Source organism: Leucopleurus acutus, assembly GCF_964270905.1.
Source record: "Leucopleurus acutus genome assembly, chromosome: 13".
Classification (NCBI taxonomy): Eukaryota; Metazoa; Chordata; class Mammalia; order Artiodactyla; family Delphinidae; genus Leucopleurus; species Leucopleurus acutus.
The window spans coordinates 18364833-18383402 of record NC_139155.1 but is presented as its reverse complement, the minus strand read 5'-3'; the positions used below and the strand labels follow the sequence as shown (position 1 = coordinate 18383402).

Sequence of the window (18570 nt, the reverse complement as noted above, 5' to 3'; positions counted from 1 at the left end):
AAATTCCCTTGGGAATTCTGTGGTTGCCTAGTGGTTAGTATTCTAGGCTTTTACTGCTGTGTCATTCAATCCCTGATAGGGGAACTGAGATTCCACAGGCCGCTGCAAGGTGCAGCCAAAAAGAAGAAAAAAAAAAAAGTCCAAATCTAGTGAAAAACAGGGATGAAAGATCCTCCCTTGTTCCTTGAAATTTTCTTAGAGCTTTCTAGGCCTTCACATAGCTAGGCAGAATAAAGCTGAAAAAATAGGAAGAAGATAATTGGGAGAGTACGCTGTACCAGAAACCAAAGAGAGAGGGTTGAGAATTAGCAAATGATCAGCCGTGTCAAACTAGTAGCTGTGTAAGACTGAATATAATGTAAGGACTGAGTAAGATGGTTAGAAAGAGTAGGTATCAACAGTCCATTAATGTTAAAGAATCCTCTCTTTCCTCACTTCTCTCCTAAGGCCTTGCTTCTCTCTGCAATATTGGAGAGTTCTTTCCTGGAGTATCATATTAGAGAAATGTTGACCTCTTCATGTAGAGGGAGGGCAATCTTGAGCAGCCTTAGATTAGGTGTGTTTGAAGATAGAACCTAGATTACATGAGGCCTTTTGTAGTAAGGAAATGGAAACACTATGTTTAAGACCGTGGGTTTCAAGATGTTGATTGTAATTACAGTGAGAGAAACAGAGAGAGAAAATGAGAGAAAGAATGAATGAGAGAGAGAGAGAGAGAGCGCGCGCGCGATTACTAGATTTACAAGCAGAGGCTATTAACAAGTGAAAGTGTTTTGGACAAAAATGAGACGTGAACATGTTTGAAGGACAAAGCCTAATTTAACTGAAAGACAGATGAAATGGTAGACAGTGAAAGGATAATTAAGGGAGTAAAATCCTTCAAAGAGTCCAGGAAGAATTAGATTTAGCAAAAAAGATGAGATATTCCTTCCTCAGAAATGTCTTGCTTGGCACACAGTGAAAGCTTAATAAATGCTAGTTATTGTTATTCTCTGTTTTTTCATTCAGTAAGTACATATTGGTCACTAGTAAAAGTCTATAACTATTCTAGGTGCTGGTAAGTCACCTCAAATCCCAGTGAAATGCAGTTTGCTTGATAATGATTAAATAACAAAGATGGTGGGGCTTACGTCGATGATTTGGTTTTACTCTTCAGGGAAACAGATTTTAGTGGAATGGATGCATTTGTAAACAAATAACTACACACAAAGTGACGAGTGTTCTGCACCAGTGTGTAGAAAATCTTGTGAAAACGTGGTTGCAGGAGCAGTGAATCACAGGTTTTGGGACAGGGCACTCACAGCAGAGAGGAGCTAGTGTTGGAACAGGTTATAGGCTAAAGACAAATACTTGTTAAAGTTAAACGGTTTTTTGAAAACTCCATGTTGTGTGTGTATGTGCATCTTTAAAATAAAAGAACCTGGTGAATCACGGCCATGGATTTTATTTTATTTGTTTATTTATTTTGGCCCTGCACATCTTGTGGGATCTTGGTTCCCCTACCAGGGATCGAGCCTGGGCCCCTTGCAGTGGAAGTGTGGCGTCCTAACTGCCGGACCACCAGAGAAGTCCCGTGGGCCATTTAATTTATTTATTAAACTGTCTTTTGGAATACAGTGAAATACCCAAAGGCCGGGGGAAAAAACCCCTTAAGACCAAAGGATTTATCTTGAGAATCAGGATTCCCACACAATCCAGTCTCTTACTTCTCTTACTCTTCCTTTTCAGAGGTAGTTTTCATTACTGTTTTTTTTTTTTTTAAATTTGGTATCATTACAGAATTATTCTAAACGTTTGTGTGTGTGTGTGTATTACAGATGTGTGTAGATACATATATATACCCCTTTTAGAACCTAAAATGGGAATGTATTTTATACACTGTACTGCACCTTTTCATCCCACTATATATTTTGGAGATTATTTCATATCTCATGGTGCAGTGTTCCATTGTAAGACTCTAAAAATTTATTTAATCCCTGATTTATGGACACTAAAGTTCTTTCCATGTACCCATTAACAATTAGAGAAATTTTCAAGCACATAGAAACAGTAAGAACAATGTAATGAACACTCTTGTACTAAAAGGAACTTCAACGTTTATTTTTACAGTTTGGGTTCCCTGGCAAGCAGATTCTGAGATGGAGATTAGCACTGAGGTTTATAAGGGAGTGCTTTTAGTCAGACACCTGGGGAAAGGAAGCAGGTTTGGCCAGAGGGAGAAGTTGAGCTGTAATGAGTCTCAGCGGAAGGAATCTCAGTTGAGCCTGGGGGTAGTTCCAAAGATGGAATGACCCTTCAGAACTATACTGAATTGATATGAGGGGGCCTGGCCTTTACTGTTTATCCCTGGATTGATCAGTTGTTGCATGTGGGCTGTCCTACTGGAAGGCGGCAAGGTGTCTCCCTTTGGCTGGGGCAGTCGTTAGTGGGGGCTGACAGCCCAGTGCTCTCAGCGGCTGGGGTAATAAGTCCTTTATTCCCGAGGTGCATCTGAATGCGTACCACCCATCACACTTATGTTCCTGTTTCATCTTCATCCCTTCCAATACCTCTTACCCCCTCTTCCCCTCCACCATCTCCCACATGCCAGACCCCAGACATCAGATCATTTCATCCCTAAATACTACAGGTCTACTTACCTTTGAGTAATGTGTTTTAGTAAAATCTTGATTAACCAGATTGACTGGAGAATGAAGTTTTCTGGTAAATGGAATTTTGTGGTAAATGCAGACAACACAGAATAAGGAAGGGTATTTACTTCATTAGGAATCAGGATGTCTGTGCCTCTGAGCTCTGAGATGAGCTTGCAGTGTAATTTTGAGAGAATTGCTGAAGGACCTAAATGTGGTGGGCGGGAGGAGGGGCTCAGCGGCCCCTTCCCATAGTGAGTAGTTATGTTTAGGCAAAACTTTGTAGTCTTCTTTCCCTTTTATGGCAGATTTTGATAAAACTGCGAAACAGGGTTTAATTTTCTTTTCTATCAACTTTGAATTTGGAAAATGTGAGCAACTAAGCTCTTCTGTGCCTATTTAAATTAAGGGAAAAAAAAATCCACTAAGGGGATTGCCGCTCACAGAACCTGAGAATAAAACCTCTTAAAGTGGGGTTTGCTCCAGGGGCTGCTGGATAGGTTTACCGTTCTGGCTCCCCCAGGCTTGGAGTCAGCGCTGATGTTACAGTTTCACAGTCCAGTCACCAACACCTTCCTTGCCTCTTACCCTGGAGCCAGTCTGTTCTTGGTAACAGTGAGAAGTCCGTGTTCCCACTTTAGTGACACCTGGGTTGTTTGTTGTTTTTAAAATTATCTTTAAGGAGGAAGGGCCCCATTGAAGGGTAAAGTTGTGATAATTGGAATTTCAAATATTATGTACTTGTGTTTATAAAGAATAAATAAATAAATATCCACTCAAATAGATCTCTATAAGATGGTAACGAGCTATATACTTCTCTCCATTTCTATATTAGGAAGGCAGTTTTTTTTTTTTTTTGGTCAGTTACAAAAGCCTTTCTTTTACAACTGCTTAAATATCAAAACCAAAAGCAAAACAGCAGGAGGTTGACCCATATTTCATCAACTTTTGCAATGACTTGGTTCACTGATACAGGCAAAGGGTGACTGGATTTTTCCCGTTCACGTGGGATGATTTTTGTTGAGTTCTCTGGTGCCATTTTGTGAACATATTTCCTGAGCTCTAATTTCTCTGAGACCAGATTATGCCTCTGTTTCTCTGTTGCCTCATTACGTTCTTATTTTCCTCTCTCCCTCCTCCCTCCTCCCCCCACCCCCATGCTTGCTTACTTTCTCTTATCACTCTGCTTGGAAAGTAATGTTGCCAAATCTGGCTCCCTGTGCACCAATGCTGAATAAAAATACGGAGACAGAGAAATGGAAGATAAGAAATAGAGAGGCTTTTTATTTTCTTTGCCAGGCAAAGGGAAGGCATAGCAGGCTAGTGCCTCAAGAACTGTGCCCCCCCGCTTCCTGGGGAATTACAGGGATTCTTATAGGGGAGTTCTGATAAGGATCAAAATGGTGAAGGTCTTGCATTCTTCTTCTTGCATTATTTCAAAACAGTCATTGCTGGAGTCAGGCAACCTGGTAATTGGGTCCGTTAGCCTCTGGGTTATCGGTCTACATATGACCTCCTTTCTGAAATGCAAACAGCTACAAGGGGTTATTTGCTTCAAGAGTTTATAGGGAGAGTAAAGAGTAAATACCAGGTGCAGGGTGTAAATTACCTAAATTACACAGGATTAGGGGTGACAGGTTAGTTTTGTGAAGGACAAATCTAACTATAGACACTACAGATTAGTAACAGTTAAAATAAAACTAGGATTGATTAACTCATGCCAGTTTATGTTTCTTCTCTAGCCTGTTCACTGTTCCCTTTATTTTCCTGGTTATCAGGAGAGGAAAAACCTCATTTCTATTTTTGTTGCAACAGTAATAGTCATTCATGTCTTTTTCTTGCCTCACGCCTTACATATTTCATCAAACCCGATGATTTACTGTTCTTCTATAATGCCTTATATTTTCTTTTTCTTTCAAAACTCTCGTCATTTTAGCCAGGTTCTTATCACTGCAGCCAGGCTTATTGCAGTAGCATCCCATTTGCTTTTCCTGTATACTATCTCAAATAGTCTTAGCATACTGCTTCTCTGCTTAGATGGATATATAGTTATGGGACCATTAAGTCTCTTTAAACTCTGGTCCTGCTCAAGACCATTGTGAAACCTTGTAGTATCTTCTTACTTCTCAAAACCTAAATTTGTAAATTCTGGTTAGGTGTATAATAATTTATCTCACATATGAGAATCTGAAATTATTGATGACTTCACTGGGCATCAGTATCATAATAATAGTGCCTATTCTTTATGTAGAGGGCGTTTAGTATTTTAAATTGTTTTCTCTTTTGTTCTTGGAGTACCTTTGTGTAAAAAAACTGTATCGAAATCTATGTTGTGTTTTTATCAATTTGGTGTGTTGAACACCAAGTCCTATCTATTGTATATCTAAAATAGCTCTCATATTCATCTTATTATTACCATTTTCACCACTGCTACCCTTCATCATATATTTATTAAAGATGTCCCATATGGCAGACACTATGCTCCATCCACATCATATGGTGGGAAATACATCGATGTGGTTCTTGTTCTTAGGGAGCTTAAAGACTAGTAGGGGAGACAGCCATTAGACAGAGAAATCCAGAAATAGTAATGAAGTTGTGATACATTTAGGCACCATCTCTCTTACCAGCGGTACTGCAGTAGCCCCACTGGTCTTCAAACCCAGAGTTTTCTCCCTCCCTTTTGTATTGTAGCTAGAGGGATCTTTCTGAAAAGCTAATCAGATTTAAAACAGTTGACCTGTTTTCCATTGCTATCAGGTTAAACTCCAAATTCCTTGAGGTGGGTTACCAAGTTCTTATGATTTGGTGCATGTGGGCTTGTTGTTTCTTGTCTCATTCTGTCTTTGTGCTCTGAATGCCAGCCCTGCTATTTTCACTGTCCAGAAAGAACTGAGATCTCTCACCTTGGGGACTTAGAATATGTGATTCCTTGAGCCTCTTCCTTGGGTAATTACTACTCATTCTCACTCATCATTTCTTCCAAGAACCCTTCCTGAAGTATAGGTTAGGGTATCCATCTTTTGTGTCTCCATTAGGTCTTGAGATTCCTCCTGTATCACACTCTGTGGTAGTTGTTTGCATGTGTGTAAGCCCCATTGTGTAGGTCAATGTGTCTATTTTATCTCCTGTTGTAATTCCATGGTATAGACACAGAATGGAAACTTGGGAAATGAGATCAGAATTTAATTTGAAAGCTGTCTTAGTATTGGGATTGGAGTTTGTAATATTATTTCTAATAACGTCATGCAGAATTGAATTGTCATATTTGCAGATAGAATTGTTTGACAGGCATATACAGTAGTAGTACTTTTATATTGTGTCAAAAAGTCAGTGAAAGATAGTACCCTCTTGAAAAGGTACAACTTTATTAAATGTTAAGCTACAGTGATGAAAGAAATCAGTAGATGTGGAAGCAGCATGTGAAGAATAGCAGAATCTGTGTTTTAAAAAAATTAATAGTTGCTGATCATCTGCCATGTGATGGATATTTTGCTAGTTGCATTACATATATGATCTCTCTTAACCTTTATGACAGCTTTCTGAAAGGAGGGTATTATCGTCCATCTTTTACAGATGGGGAAGCTGAGACCTAGAGGGGTAACTTTTTCAAGACTGCATAGAAGAGTCAGGATTTGAATATAGTTCTTCTGACTGTAAGTTCAGTGTTTTTTCAACTATTATTTTTGTTGTTGTTTTTAACTGAAGTATGGTTTTATTTCTGTATAGAACTGAGAAATAGGTGCAATTAGGTGAAATAGAAATACATGCAATTAAGGTAACCAAAAGAGATGACTTGATTTTTTTATCTCTCAGACCCCTGCTCTTTATGATTTGATTTCTTTGACTTCAAAATGATTCAAAGTTAATTTTATAACTACCTCTTGATGAGAAAACCAAGCCTCAGAAGTGAGATGATATGCTCAAAGCCTGCCTGGTTGGTGGCAAAATGAGGGGTAGAATCTAGAACATCTATTATTTGACTCTAAAGCTTTTTCAGTAAAAGAGTTTTATTTAATAGCCAATGTCTAAGTATAATTTTAAGTCAGATTTGATACAAACATAGATGAAAATTGAATGTTCTTAGTATTCTTCTGTTTTTAGGAGTATCTAGTCGTATAGCATATTTATTTATAACTCTAAAATTTGAAAGGTGGTATTTCCCCTTAATGTATTAGTTACAAAATATGAGTATATTGTACACAATATTTTGGAGAGTTAGTAAGAATTTTCTTCAGAGTTTCTATTACAGTTAATACTATATGGCACTAATCATTTATTCAGTCACTTTTGAGTTGGGCCTTTTCCAGAAAAATGTGATTTTTTTTTTTTTTTATCCCAGTGAATCCCTAATGTCCTTGGATATAGAGCAGTGAATTTTGAATTCGATCCCCCCTCCCCCCCACCTTGGTTGGACAGAACTACTTACCTAATTCCTCAGATAAGCAGTTGTAATAGCAGATAAGCTGATGTAGTATGATCCCCTGGAAAAGATATAGTGAAGTTCTGTAACATTATTTCCTAAGGGAGAATTGCTTTTTGGATGATTAATTTTAGGCTATGTTCTTTTATTTTATTTATTTTTTTGCGGTACGCGGGCCTCTCACTGCTGTGGCCTCTCCCGTTGCGGAGCACAGGCTCCGGACGCACAGGCTCAGCGGCCATGGCTCACGGGCCCAGCCGCTCCGGGGCACGTGGGATCCTCCCAGACCGGGGCACGAACTGTGTCCCCTGCATCGGCAGGTGGACTCTCAACCACTGCGCCACCAGGGAAGCCCTAGGCTATGTTCTTTTAAAAGGGCATGTCCCTGCTATGAGTTGAATTGTGTTCCCCTAAAATTCGTATGTTGAAGTCTTAACCTCTAGTACCTGAGAATGTGCCCTTATTTGGAAGTCTTTATAAAGGTAATCAAGTTAAATGAGGTCATCGGGGTGGGCCCTAACCCAACATGGCTGTGTCCTTATAAAAAAAGGGAGAGACGTATACATAGGAGAACACCATGTGAGCGTGAAGTTGGCCTTCTACCAGCCAAGGAGAGAGGCGTGGATCAGATCTTTCCCTTCACAACCCTCAAAAGGAACTAACTGTGACACCACCTACTTTCAGACTTCTAGCTCAAGAGCTATGAGACAACAAATTCTGTTTTTTAAGCCACTCAGTTTGTGGTCAGGGCAGTTTTTAGGAAACTAATACAATGTATTCCCTTATGAAGATTCTTAATTGCCCTTAATGAGAATTCTTCTCAGATTCTGATTGACTGTCAGTTCCTGATTTTCGTTAGAATGTGGATTTGTTTTAGTTTCTGGAGAAGCTGAGTTAGAGCTGGATGTGTTTTCTTGTGTTTTCCAATACCTTTATCATGTTATGGGCGATTATTTTCACTTGTTTTAAGAGCTATGAAATGTATTCTTCTTCCAGGTTTCCTTGAGCTCCTTGTCACTTGAATACAAGAAATTTCTTTCCTGTTGCATCAGGACAGACACATCTCCCTGTCACACACATATTCCTTAGTGCTGAATCTGTGTATTTGCATTCTCTTCGAGCTAGGTATATGCATCGAATACGAGTGCTCAAATATCGAGATAAATATTCTTTCCAGATCTCACCATATTATGTTAGATGCTGTGAGCTTATTTAATTGGGAGAAACCTTTGGTGATATAGCTTAAAAATGAATGCTGTCACCATGGAAGAATGAACTCCTTCCAGATTCTCTTTTTGAGAAAGTCACTGTTGGATATGTTATTCAGCCAGGAACATGCTGTACCAAATTTGTTAAAGTTGGCTCAGTGCTTTGTTTCATTTTCTGATATTAAATAGGAATATGGAAAGAATTGTTAATGTCATAGTAGTCTATGAACTGCTGAACATGATACATAAATGGTTTTATAAATAGGAAGGGAACTTGGAATTTTTCCCAAGTTGTAGCAAACAACTTTTACCTGTAGCAAACAGATGAAGTTTTGGGGGAGGCAAATTGATGAAAGCCATGAATTCTAACAAAAAATAAAAGATGTAATATACATAGACTGCTTTTGGTAAACATCATTCATAATGTTTTACTTGCCTAATTTTCTTTCCAGGGAAAGGGATTTTAGTTTTAGTTTTATTTATTTGTTTAAAGAGTGTAAGTAGTGGATTAAAGAAAAGACTTTTGCTAAAAGCAACCAGCAGTAGGACCATGGGTATTAAACTAGTTTCTTTCATAGAAAGTGGTTACTCCTTTAAGTGTCTCTGAAAATTTCTTAGGACAATCTTAGCGTTCTAAAGAGTCTACATTATACGTATATCTTTTGTTGCTACGTAGAAACCGAGCCTATGAGTGACTCCTAGTGTCTCATAAAGTCTGGCAGTCTCTGTCTTATATGGAGCCCTCTCTGATTATGCCAGTTTTCATGTCTCTTGAACTTCTCTGAACTAGTATTTAAGTTTTTAATCACACAGCTTGTAACACCTAAATCTAGTTGTTTCACTAACTAGATCTTAATTTTGTCATATGAAGGAATAATTCATTATATTTGTGCTACAAACAAGGTACTCTAATATACACTGCTTAATTGATTATTCATCTCAAATTTAAACACCTTTACCAGAACTAAATTTTTATTATTCAGAAATGAGTTTAAAGTTCTTTATCCCTCAGGTTTCAGAGTTTAGAATAAAAGACATTCGTGACTTTGAGACATAATAGGTTTGTACTAAATACGGTGAATGAGTTTCTCAGTGGGCAATATTCTTTTTAATGTTTAGGACACTGTCAAAAACTCTCAGTTTTTCTTGGACATTGCTAACTATTATTGGTTTGGAGACTTAACAAGATTTGGAGACCTCACTTGCCTTGGTAGCATAGCAGAGTGAGTAAGACCCCGGGTTCTAAGTCAGGCTGCCTGGGTCTTGACTGGGGCTCCATTTCTTCCATTTACACTTTGCAACTCTTTATGACTCACTGTCTTTACATGTGAAAGAAGAGTGCTAATAGTACTTACCGTGTGATTTGTTGTGGGGATTAATTGAGATTTTAATTAGATTTTATATACTTTTATGTATGTATCTGTTTTATTTATATATATAATGTTTAGAGGAATTCTTGGCACTTAGGAAGTTCAAGTTGGCTTCATAAGAAAAATGTGTAATATGTTTTAGAAGGAAATATAACATTTGACATTATTCTTATAACATTTCCAGGTTTGAAAGCACAATGGCAGGAAACAGCCTTGTTCTACCCATTGTTCTTTGGGGTCGCAAAGCACCAACCCACTGCATCTCAGCAGTACTTTTAACAGATGATGGGGCCACAATCGTGACTGGATGCCATGATGGGCAAATATGTCTCTGGGATCTTTCAGTAGACTTGGAAGTGAGTGTTTGAAGTGCCTATTGTACTTTTCACATATAATAAACTACTTAACAAAAAATAACACAGTTCCAGAATAATTTGACCTCATAATATATCTTCTGTGAGATATATTTTGACTAAAATTGGTATTCAGAATGATTATTTACATGATTCATCAGAGTTGACTTCTGCTGGCTTTTGGCTTGATTTTCAATTATAATATCTATCCTACCTGGCTTAATATGTTACATTTAACATTTTTCAGAAAATTTCTAACCATATTGAAGGAGGTTTCCAAAAAAGATATTAAAAAACAATTTTGAGCATTTATACCTTCTAAGGTCAATATCTTGAAGAGGGCAAAACTTTTTGTAAAACTGTTTGTAAATTTTGTCATATTTATTTTAAAAGTCGCTGTGTATTTTTTGCCATCCTTTACTGGTGTGGAATGCTCAGTGTACTCTGCTTCTGGGCGCTGGCTGTCTGTGGAGAGACTGTCTTTTTCCATATTTTAACCTCCAATCTCTGACAACTCTCCCCAGGAATTTTTCTGTAAGGGGGAACAGAGAAAATGGGGCGGTAGCTGGCATGGAATGTAGAGGCAAGAAAGTTGATTTTTTTAACTAAACATTTTTTTTAACAGCCTTATTGAGATAAAATTTACACGCCATACAATATACTCTTTAAAGTGTACAATTTAATGTTTTTTTACTCTGTTCACAGAGTTGTGCAGCCATTACCACAGTCAATTTTAGAACATTTTCATCACCTTGGAAGCAAACCTTGTACTTTGTAGCAGTTACACCCAATATACCCCCATGTCCCCTGGGCAACCACAAATCTATTTCCTGTCTCTATAGATCTGCCTATTCTGGACACTTTATGTAAATAGAATCATTTAGTATGTGATCTTCTGTGATTGGCTTTTTTCACTTAGCATAATATTTTCAAGGTTCATCCATGTTGTAGCATGTATCAATATTTCATTTCTTTTAATGGCCAAATGATATTCCATTGTATAGGTATACTGCATTTTATTTGTCTGTTGATCAGTTAATGGGCATTTGGATTGTTTTTACTTTTGACCATAGTGAATAATGCTGCTTTGAACATTTGTGTGTGAGTTTTTGTGTGGACATAATGTTTTCGTTGCTCTTAGGTATTCACCTAGGCATGGAATTGCTAGAACTGAAAAAATGATCCACACACTTGGATGACATGTCAAGGCTAGGGTTACAGTTTGGAAAGTGACTGGAAATGAGTGTTGTAGAACGTGATATGCCTTCAGGATTGATAGCAAACTAAATAGGAATCAGCAGTGTAGTGACGAGGAGAACAAAATCCCACCACATTTTATTGGAGTTATACAAGCAATAAGATTTACTTGTAAGATCTTAGAAACCATTCTTTTACTGAATTTTTTGCATGGATTTCACTAGAATGTTATATTTATTTAAATTCAAGTAAGAGGGATTAAAGGGGGAGAGGAGACTGACTAGGAGAGAAATACATCCTTTGAAAGATATTAAGAGAATTGGACTGTTTACCCAAGGGAAAAGAAGGCTGAATAAAAAGTGGCTTGGTTATTGTCTTTTGATTCATATAGAGGGCCTTCTTAATGTACTTTATAGCAGTCATTTATGCCTATGAAGGACCAATAATTCATATAACATACAGAGTGGGGAGGGCACAAAATACCTTCTCTTGAGGTCATGGTGTCTTCCCTTCTTTTGTTAGGAAAGGATTCAGAACTGTAGCTAGAACTTTTGCCATGCATATCTTGGTCTCCTTTTACCTGTGGAAAAGGGCAGCCTGGCCTAACATGGTGGCAATAAAATATCTGAGAGAGATTGCAGAAGCAGTAGTTTAGTGAGTACCTAGACAGATGGTGATAAGAGTAAAGGAGGGAACCTGTTAATGCAGGTATTGTCTACAGTATAGTGTTTTATTGCTTCAACTACCTATAAAGCTGTAATTGCAGAGAATTAAACTATAATTGCAAAGAATAGTATAATACATGGCATTAATGAACGAAGTGAAACATTGTGGTAAGAGCTCAGATGTTGCAGGTGGGTGAAGTTGGCTTCATTCTTGGCTACTGTAGTGTCTAGCTGTGTGACTTTTGGCAGTTTTTAACCATTTGATGCCTAAGTCTTGCCATTTTTCAAATAGGATCAACTACACAAGGTTGTGGTAAGGATTCTATGAAGGAATGTGTATTAAGCAGTTATCACAGTGCTTGTACATGGTAAGGATTTAGTTAATGAATGTAATTGTAGCATCTCAGGTAGTAGAAAGAAAAAATTGCTAAAGGGGGAAACAAAAGGAGTGCTGATTGTTGGCTGACTATAGAACTAGTAGCCTCAAAGTTCCAGATTGGAACATTGATGTTAGTGTTTACTCTTAAGAACTGACACATCACATCCTTTTATTCTAAACATCACACCTTGCCACTGATAACTGTCACTTTTGAACTGTGGTCTTTGATGATGGATGGTTTTTTGAATATGTTGAACAGATTATCTTTGTACTGATTATGTGTGAAATGTTTATTAGTTAGTAACTATGACATAAATTTTTATGGGATATGGTGAGGTATAGATAAAAGGTATAAATGTAACAATATGCCATATTTTTATTTTTCCTCCAGTTATATTAATACTTATTGTGTGAAGCCTCCAACTTTGTTCTTTCTCAAAATTGCTTTGGCTATTTGGTGTCTTTTATGGTTCCACACAAATTTTATCATGGTTTTTTCTATTTCTCTATTTCTGAAAAACACCGTTGGAATTTTGATAGGATTGCGTTCACTCTGTAGATTGCTTTGGGTGGTATGGACCTTTTAATAACATTAATTCTTCCAACCCAAGAACGTGGGACATCTTTCCCACGTTATTTATTTCTTCTTCCACTTCTTTCATTAGTGTCTTATAATTTTCAGAATACAGGTGTTTCACCTCCTTGGTTAAATTTATTTCTAAGTAATTTATTCTTTTTGATGCTATTGTAAGTGGGATTGCTTTCTTAATTTCTCTGTCAGGTACCTTGTCGTTATAGAAACAACTGATTTTTGTATGTTTATTTTGTATCATGCAACTTTTCTGAATTTGTTCATTAGTTCTAACAGTCTTTTGGTTGGAGTCTTTAGGATTTTCTACATATAAGATCATGTCACCTACAACAGAGACAATTTTACTTCTTCCTTTTCAATTTGGATGCTTTGTTTGTTTAGTTTTTTGCCCAATTGCTCTGGCTAAGACTTCCAGTATTATGTTGATTAGAAATGTCAAGAGTAGCTATCTTTGTCTTGTTCTTGATCTTAGAGAAAAGGCTGTTAGCTTTTTACTGTTGAATATGATGTTATCTGTGGGCTTGTTGTATATGGCCTTTATTATGTTGGGGTACATTCCTTCTATACCCAATTTGTTGAGAGTTTTTAATCATGAAAAGATATTGAGTTTTGTCAAATGCTTTTATTGCCTCTATTGAGATGATTATGTGATTTTTATACTTCATTCAATTATTTTTGTTCATTTTTCTAGATTTTGGTGGGAGTACAGTCAGTTCTAGTTACTCTATTATGACTGAAAATGGGATTTTCTAGCAAAGCCATGTACATTGAAAATAAAACTAACAATTGGTAAATTTGATTTTCTTGGGAGAAATTAAAGAATTGACCAAGAGCATTTTTTTTTTTTTTTCCAGTGGAGGAACACAGAGTCTCTGTATAGAAATGGGGTTGGATGTATGAGAAAATTTTGGATGTATGAGAAAACATTCTAGGCCTGTTCTAACCATAAACAAGGATTGTATTTTTCTTTTAATTATAATTATGCAAAATAAGGCTAAAGTGATTTTGATTCTTTGCAAAATGGATATCATGAAAGGGGCTTTACAGGTATTAATCATATTCCGTTTTTTTAAACTGGGTATTGAGTATGTGGTTATGTATTTTTTTATGTCTTGTACATGTGTTACAAATATTATTTGTATGTATTAAATGTTTAAGAAAGATATCCTGAAATTACTTAAGGCCTTGAAGTAACCTGAAATGATAGCATGCAGTTTGGTACAGAGTAGATGAATTTGGGGGCTGATTGCTAGACTATTTTAGAATAGTGGGTATTAAGCCGTCCTTTCATAAGGCACTATGGCACTAAATCATTAGTCTGTGAAGGTCAGTCTGGTTCCTGATAGTCAACATTGATATCAGCTTTTGGTAGGGTACCTATTCTCTATTTTTTGTGTTTGGGGATGTCAGTCTAGAGACTCTAAATGTACTTTCAAATCATGCAAAGTATTATTTTAAAAATAGGTGAGGTTAAATTATTTTATATACTAATACACATTCTTAACCTGATTTCTCAGTGTATTGGAGCTTAGTGCTAAACGCTGCCCTGCTTTAAATCCTGGTTCCATCATTCTCTGCGTGATATTGGGCAAGTAATAGCACCTCTTGGTTTTCCACTTTTGACTTTAGAACTGCGTGGTGGGATGATTGTGCGCATTAAATTGGTGGGCGTCAGTGTTTTGCAGTCTTAGTTTTTGATGTTCTGAGCAGTTCTTCTCAAATCTGTATCTGTATATTGTACTGAATATTTAACAGGATTCCTAAAACTGATTACTTAAAAAATTTGGTACTAGTATCAACATATTTGTGTATTTCTAGGTTAATCCTCGAGCACTGTTGTTTGGTCACACAGCTTCAATCACCTGTTTATCTAAAGCTTGTGCTTCTAGTGACAAACAGTATATTGTGAGCGCATCCGAGAGTGGGTAAGTATTTTCTTATTCACTTTTCTCCTCATAAGTCTGTACTGCAAATAGTACCACTGTATTAGTAAGTAGGAATTTTTGTTTTTCTTTTGGGCTGTCTTTTAAATAAATGCCTCAGTTGTTTCAACATAAAGATATTTGAAATATGGTTTTCAAAATGAATTTTATCTTTATTAATGATTTTTATAATACTTTGTATTTTATTGTAATTTATGGTTATGTTTTTGCCTTGCTTTTGAGAAACTCAGAATACCATAAAATTTAAAGAATGATCATTAATCCCCAAGACATTTTTGCTGAATTGGCCGACAACTCTGAGAGTTTTAAAAAACCTCAGTGATGCTAGGCTAGCATAAATTTGGAAGACGAAGCCACACAAAAGTTTAAACAGTTATATTGATGTACATTAATGCACTAATATGGCTACATGTATTCCTAAGGCTCAGAATAGAGCTTGCTTTTAGAGACGTAAGTCATTGAACGGTATTTGTAGGGTCTAGAGTGTGGGGAATTAAAAGAAAAACTTTTAGAGTGTTTAGAAAATTGTATATTTACACAATGTTATTGAAGGGAGTTGGGGAACTGGAAGAGAATTATTTAAGAACTTGTCCCTTCTACTCCTCATAATTTATGAATTTAAAAAGAACCTTGTATAACTGAAAGGCAGCAGCAGGTGAAAATATAGTACCTTTTGGCCAATTAAAGGATAATTCATATTAGAGTGAATATTCTAAATAGATCGGGTGAATTTCCTTTGAAAAATTTATACCATATGAGATATAGGAAAAGACATCTTAAAGAATACCCTAATATCAGGATCATTGCATTTTATTAATGTTGTCTTCTGTTAAATAAATCTTAAATTTATTTCTTTAAAATACAAGGCATATTGACATTTCTAATTTCAAATGTCGTATCTTTAGTGTGAGATAAAGCTTTTTTCTTTTGGTATGCATGCAATAAAACTTCTGCAATAAATATGGAATTAAAACTGGAATATTATATTTAATTTGCAAAGATTTGGAATTCAGTGGACCTTAAGTTTTGCTTTTTGCAGTGCTAAGTTTTCTAGCAGGTTGATAACCGATGGAAAATCGCTGTGGTTTAAATTAAAAGTTTATTTCTAGTTTTTGCCACTTGCCCTTCATATATCACTTAGGGCTGTGCTCTGCTTCATAATTCTCCTTACTTTGAGGCTGAGGGTGAAGGAGCCGCCGCTATCTGGTATAGAGGCAGAGGAGGAGAGTTCTGGAGGGTCTCATATCAGTTCTGGTCAGAACTACTCAGAAGACTCCACCAACTAAAAGGGAACCAGGAGGTGCAGTCCTCCCAGGTGCCCAGAAAGAATGTGGATCAAGGTGGGGGTGGTTAGGTTGGAGGGGAGTTTAGGACAGTGGGTGGGAGGACCAGAATTTTTGATGAACAGCAATAATGACTATATACTATCAATACTTTTTCAGAAATATGTCAGTTTTAATGGAAGATTAATTTTAAACCACTGTGACAAAGTTGAACAGTGCTTCCAAAACTCAGATTTAAAGTCAGCTGTTATCTTATTTTATAGAGAGATGTGCCTCTGGGACGTGAATGACGGCAGATGTATTGAATTTACAAAATTAGCTTGCACACACACTGGCATACAGGTTAGTATCAATTTCTGTAACTGGCCAAGTCAGCACAATTTATTATAGGTGTACAATTGAAAAAATGTTTTTTAAACATTGAGTCTATATTTTTATATGAGAAGTGGGTGGGGATGGGTAATAGGACAGGAAGACTAGAATTAGAGTAGTAAAAGTATTTTTCATAAGACAGTGTAGTGGGGGAGGAAAACAAAGACGAGGAGACTAATGTTGAAAGATGTAAGGTAAGCCATTGTCACTGCTGCTTCTGCTCTCTCTATCCTGGTTACCCAGGTGAGAGATCTTTTACTGGTTGGGTAAGTGTTCTGGATCCTAAATAATGGAATTCTCTCTTGCTAAAGCCTTGGTGATTCCACTCATGATCGACACAGTCCATTTTGGGGATGATACCCTTTTCCTTGCTTGTGCAGTTGGTTCTTGAGTTCGTGTTTTGACTTCACAACTCTGTAAAAGAAAGGACCATTTCATATGCCTGGCTGACACAGGAATTTGCACAGGAATTTATAGCTTCTCACTTACATTCCTGGTATTCTTCCTTATTCTTTCATAACTGTCAAATTCTTTGTGCTTCAAATTACTCATCATTTACTGTGTTGAGTGTTGGGAAATTACAATGTATATAGAAAAATGTGATTTATGTTCTCAATGGGGAAGAAGAGGGAAGAGAAGAGAACTCACATTTATAGCAAATATTATATAGGTGTTTCTTGTATGGTTTCTCATTTAGGCCTCCCCACATCCTTACAAATTAGGTAGGAGTATATCCTTTTATGTATAAGGAAGCTGATAGCCGGAGTGATTAAATGCCTTGCCCCAGTCTCACAGTGAGTCATTCCTGGCACTAGGATCCCAAATCAGCTTTATCTGACTCTAGGGACTGTGTTCTTTCTGTTATATCATACTGCCTCCCTTAAAACAAGTAAAATCATTTGTTGAGAAAGAAAACATTCTGTGCTAACACAAGTTAGACAAGCAAAGGAAAATTTTCACAGATGGTTAGTGTGATATAAATCTTTAGTGACTACTTATTACCCTGGCAAAGTCCTTTTAAAAATTGCTTCTTCAATGCTGTTACGGCATATACTTTTTATTTAAAGGGCCTGTAGTATTTATTTTTTATCATATGAAGAATCATCAAGATTTATAAAGAGAAAAGGGATAATAAAATCATTTAGATTCATTGACTTTATAAATAATTTAATTGGAAAATTATGTATAAGTATCAAACTCATTGGATATAAATATTTTAACTGTTGTATAATTTTATGATTTAAACACTTTTGGTTTATATTTTAGGAAAAATTATCTTTATTCAACATATTTTCAGTGCCTGCTATTTATCGGATCCTGTATTAGGCCTTCTGTATTTAGATTGGCAGCCATCTCTAAGTAGAAGATGCTTTCTAGCATTTACTAATGTGTGTGACAGGTGTTTCCTGGGTGATCCTCACCCTCTCAGGTTCAGAAGCAGGTTTTTTTAAAAAAAAAAATTGTTTATTTATTTATTTCTTTTTGGCTGCGTTGGGTCTTCTTTGCTGTGCGCGGGTTTTCTCTAGTTGCGGCGAGTGGGGGCTACTCTTCGTTCCAGTGCGCGGGCTTCTCATGGCAGTGGCTTCTCTTGTTGCAGAGCACAGGCTTTAGGCGCGTGGGCTCAGTAGCTGTGGCTCGTGGGCTCTAGAGCGCAGGCTCAGTAGTTGTGGCGCACGGGCATAGCTGCTCCGTGGCATGTGGGATGTTCCTGGACCAGGACTTGAACCTGTGTCCCCTGCATTGGCAGGCAGATTCTTAACCACTGTGCCACCAGGGAAGTCCCCAGGTTGTTCTTATATATGTAGAAATGATGAACCTTGATGGCATTGGCACTTACTGAAATCATAAGGAAGTGCTAGCTTATTAAATTATCACGTGGGGGCGTCCCTTTTTAATGTTTGGAAAACCTGTTTCTCCATTAGGGGCACCTTTCTTGCCCGTATCAAAGTGTCTTGGAAGCTAAATCAGCATCCAGAAGATGGTTTGAGAATATAACTTTCAAGCAAAAGTGAGAGGCATTTAGTCAGGCATATCTAATAAAATACCCCTGCCCTCAGGACAGAGCTCTTCTCTAGTGACTGCAGTGCAATGGCTTTCCTGGCTGGCGCTGAGTGAGCGCTGACAAAGTTTGCTTACGTGCACCTGTCCCTTTCTC

General features: G+C 37.0%; 1 protein-coding gene across 6 annotated transcripts in view; it reads left to right on the top strand.

The window, feature by feature from the left end:
* Positions 1-18570, top strand: part of WDR7 (WD repeat domain 7) — a 383698-nt gene that overhangs the window by 11525 nt on the left and 353603 nt on the right. For 3 of the 6 annotated variants that reach the window (XM_082853266.1, XM_082853269.1, XM_082853271.1), the window contains exons 2-4: positions 9816-9987; positions 14636-14742; positions 16307-16385. In XM_082853266.1, coding sequence (XP_082709392.1) covers positions 9829-9987; positions 14636-14742; positions 16307-16385 — 345 coding nt within the window. In that variant the 5' untranslated portion in view covers positions 9816-9828. Of the gene's footprint in view, positions 1-6206; positions 6287-9422; positions 9485-9815; positions 9988-14635; positions 14743-16306; positions 16386-18570 lie in introns of those variants that run through there. The other 3 variants (XM_082853267.1, XM_082853268.1, XM_082853270.1) reach the window with 3 other exon arrangements.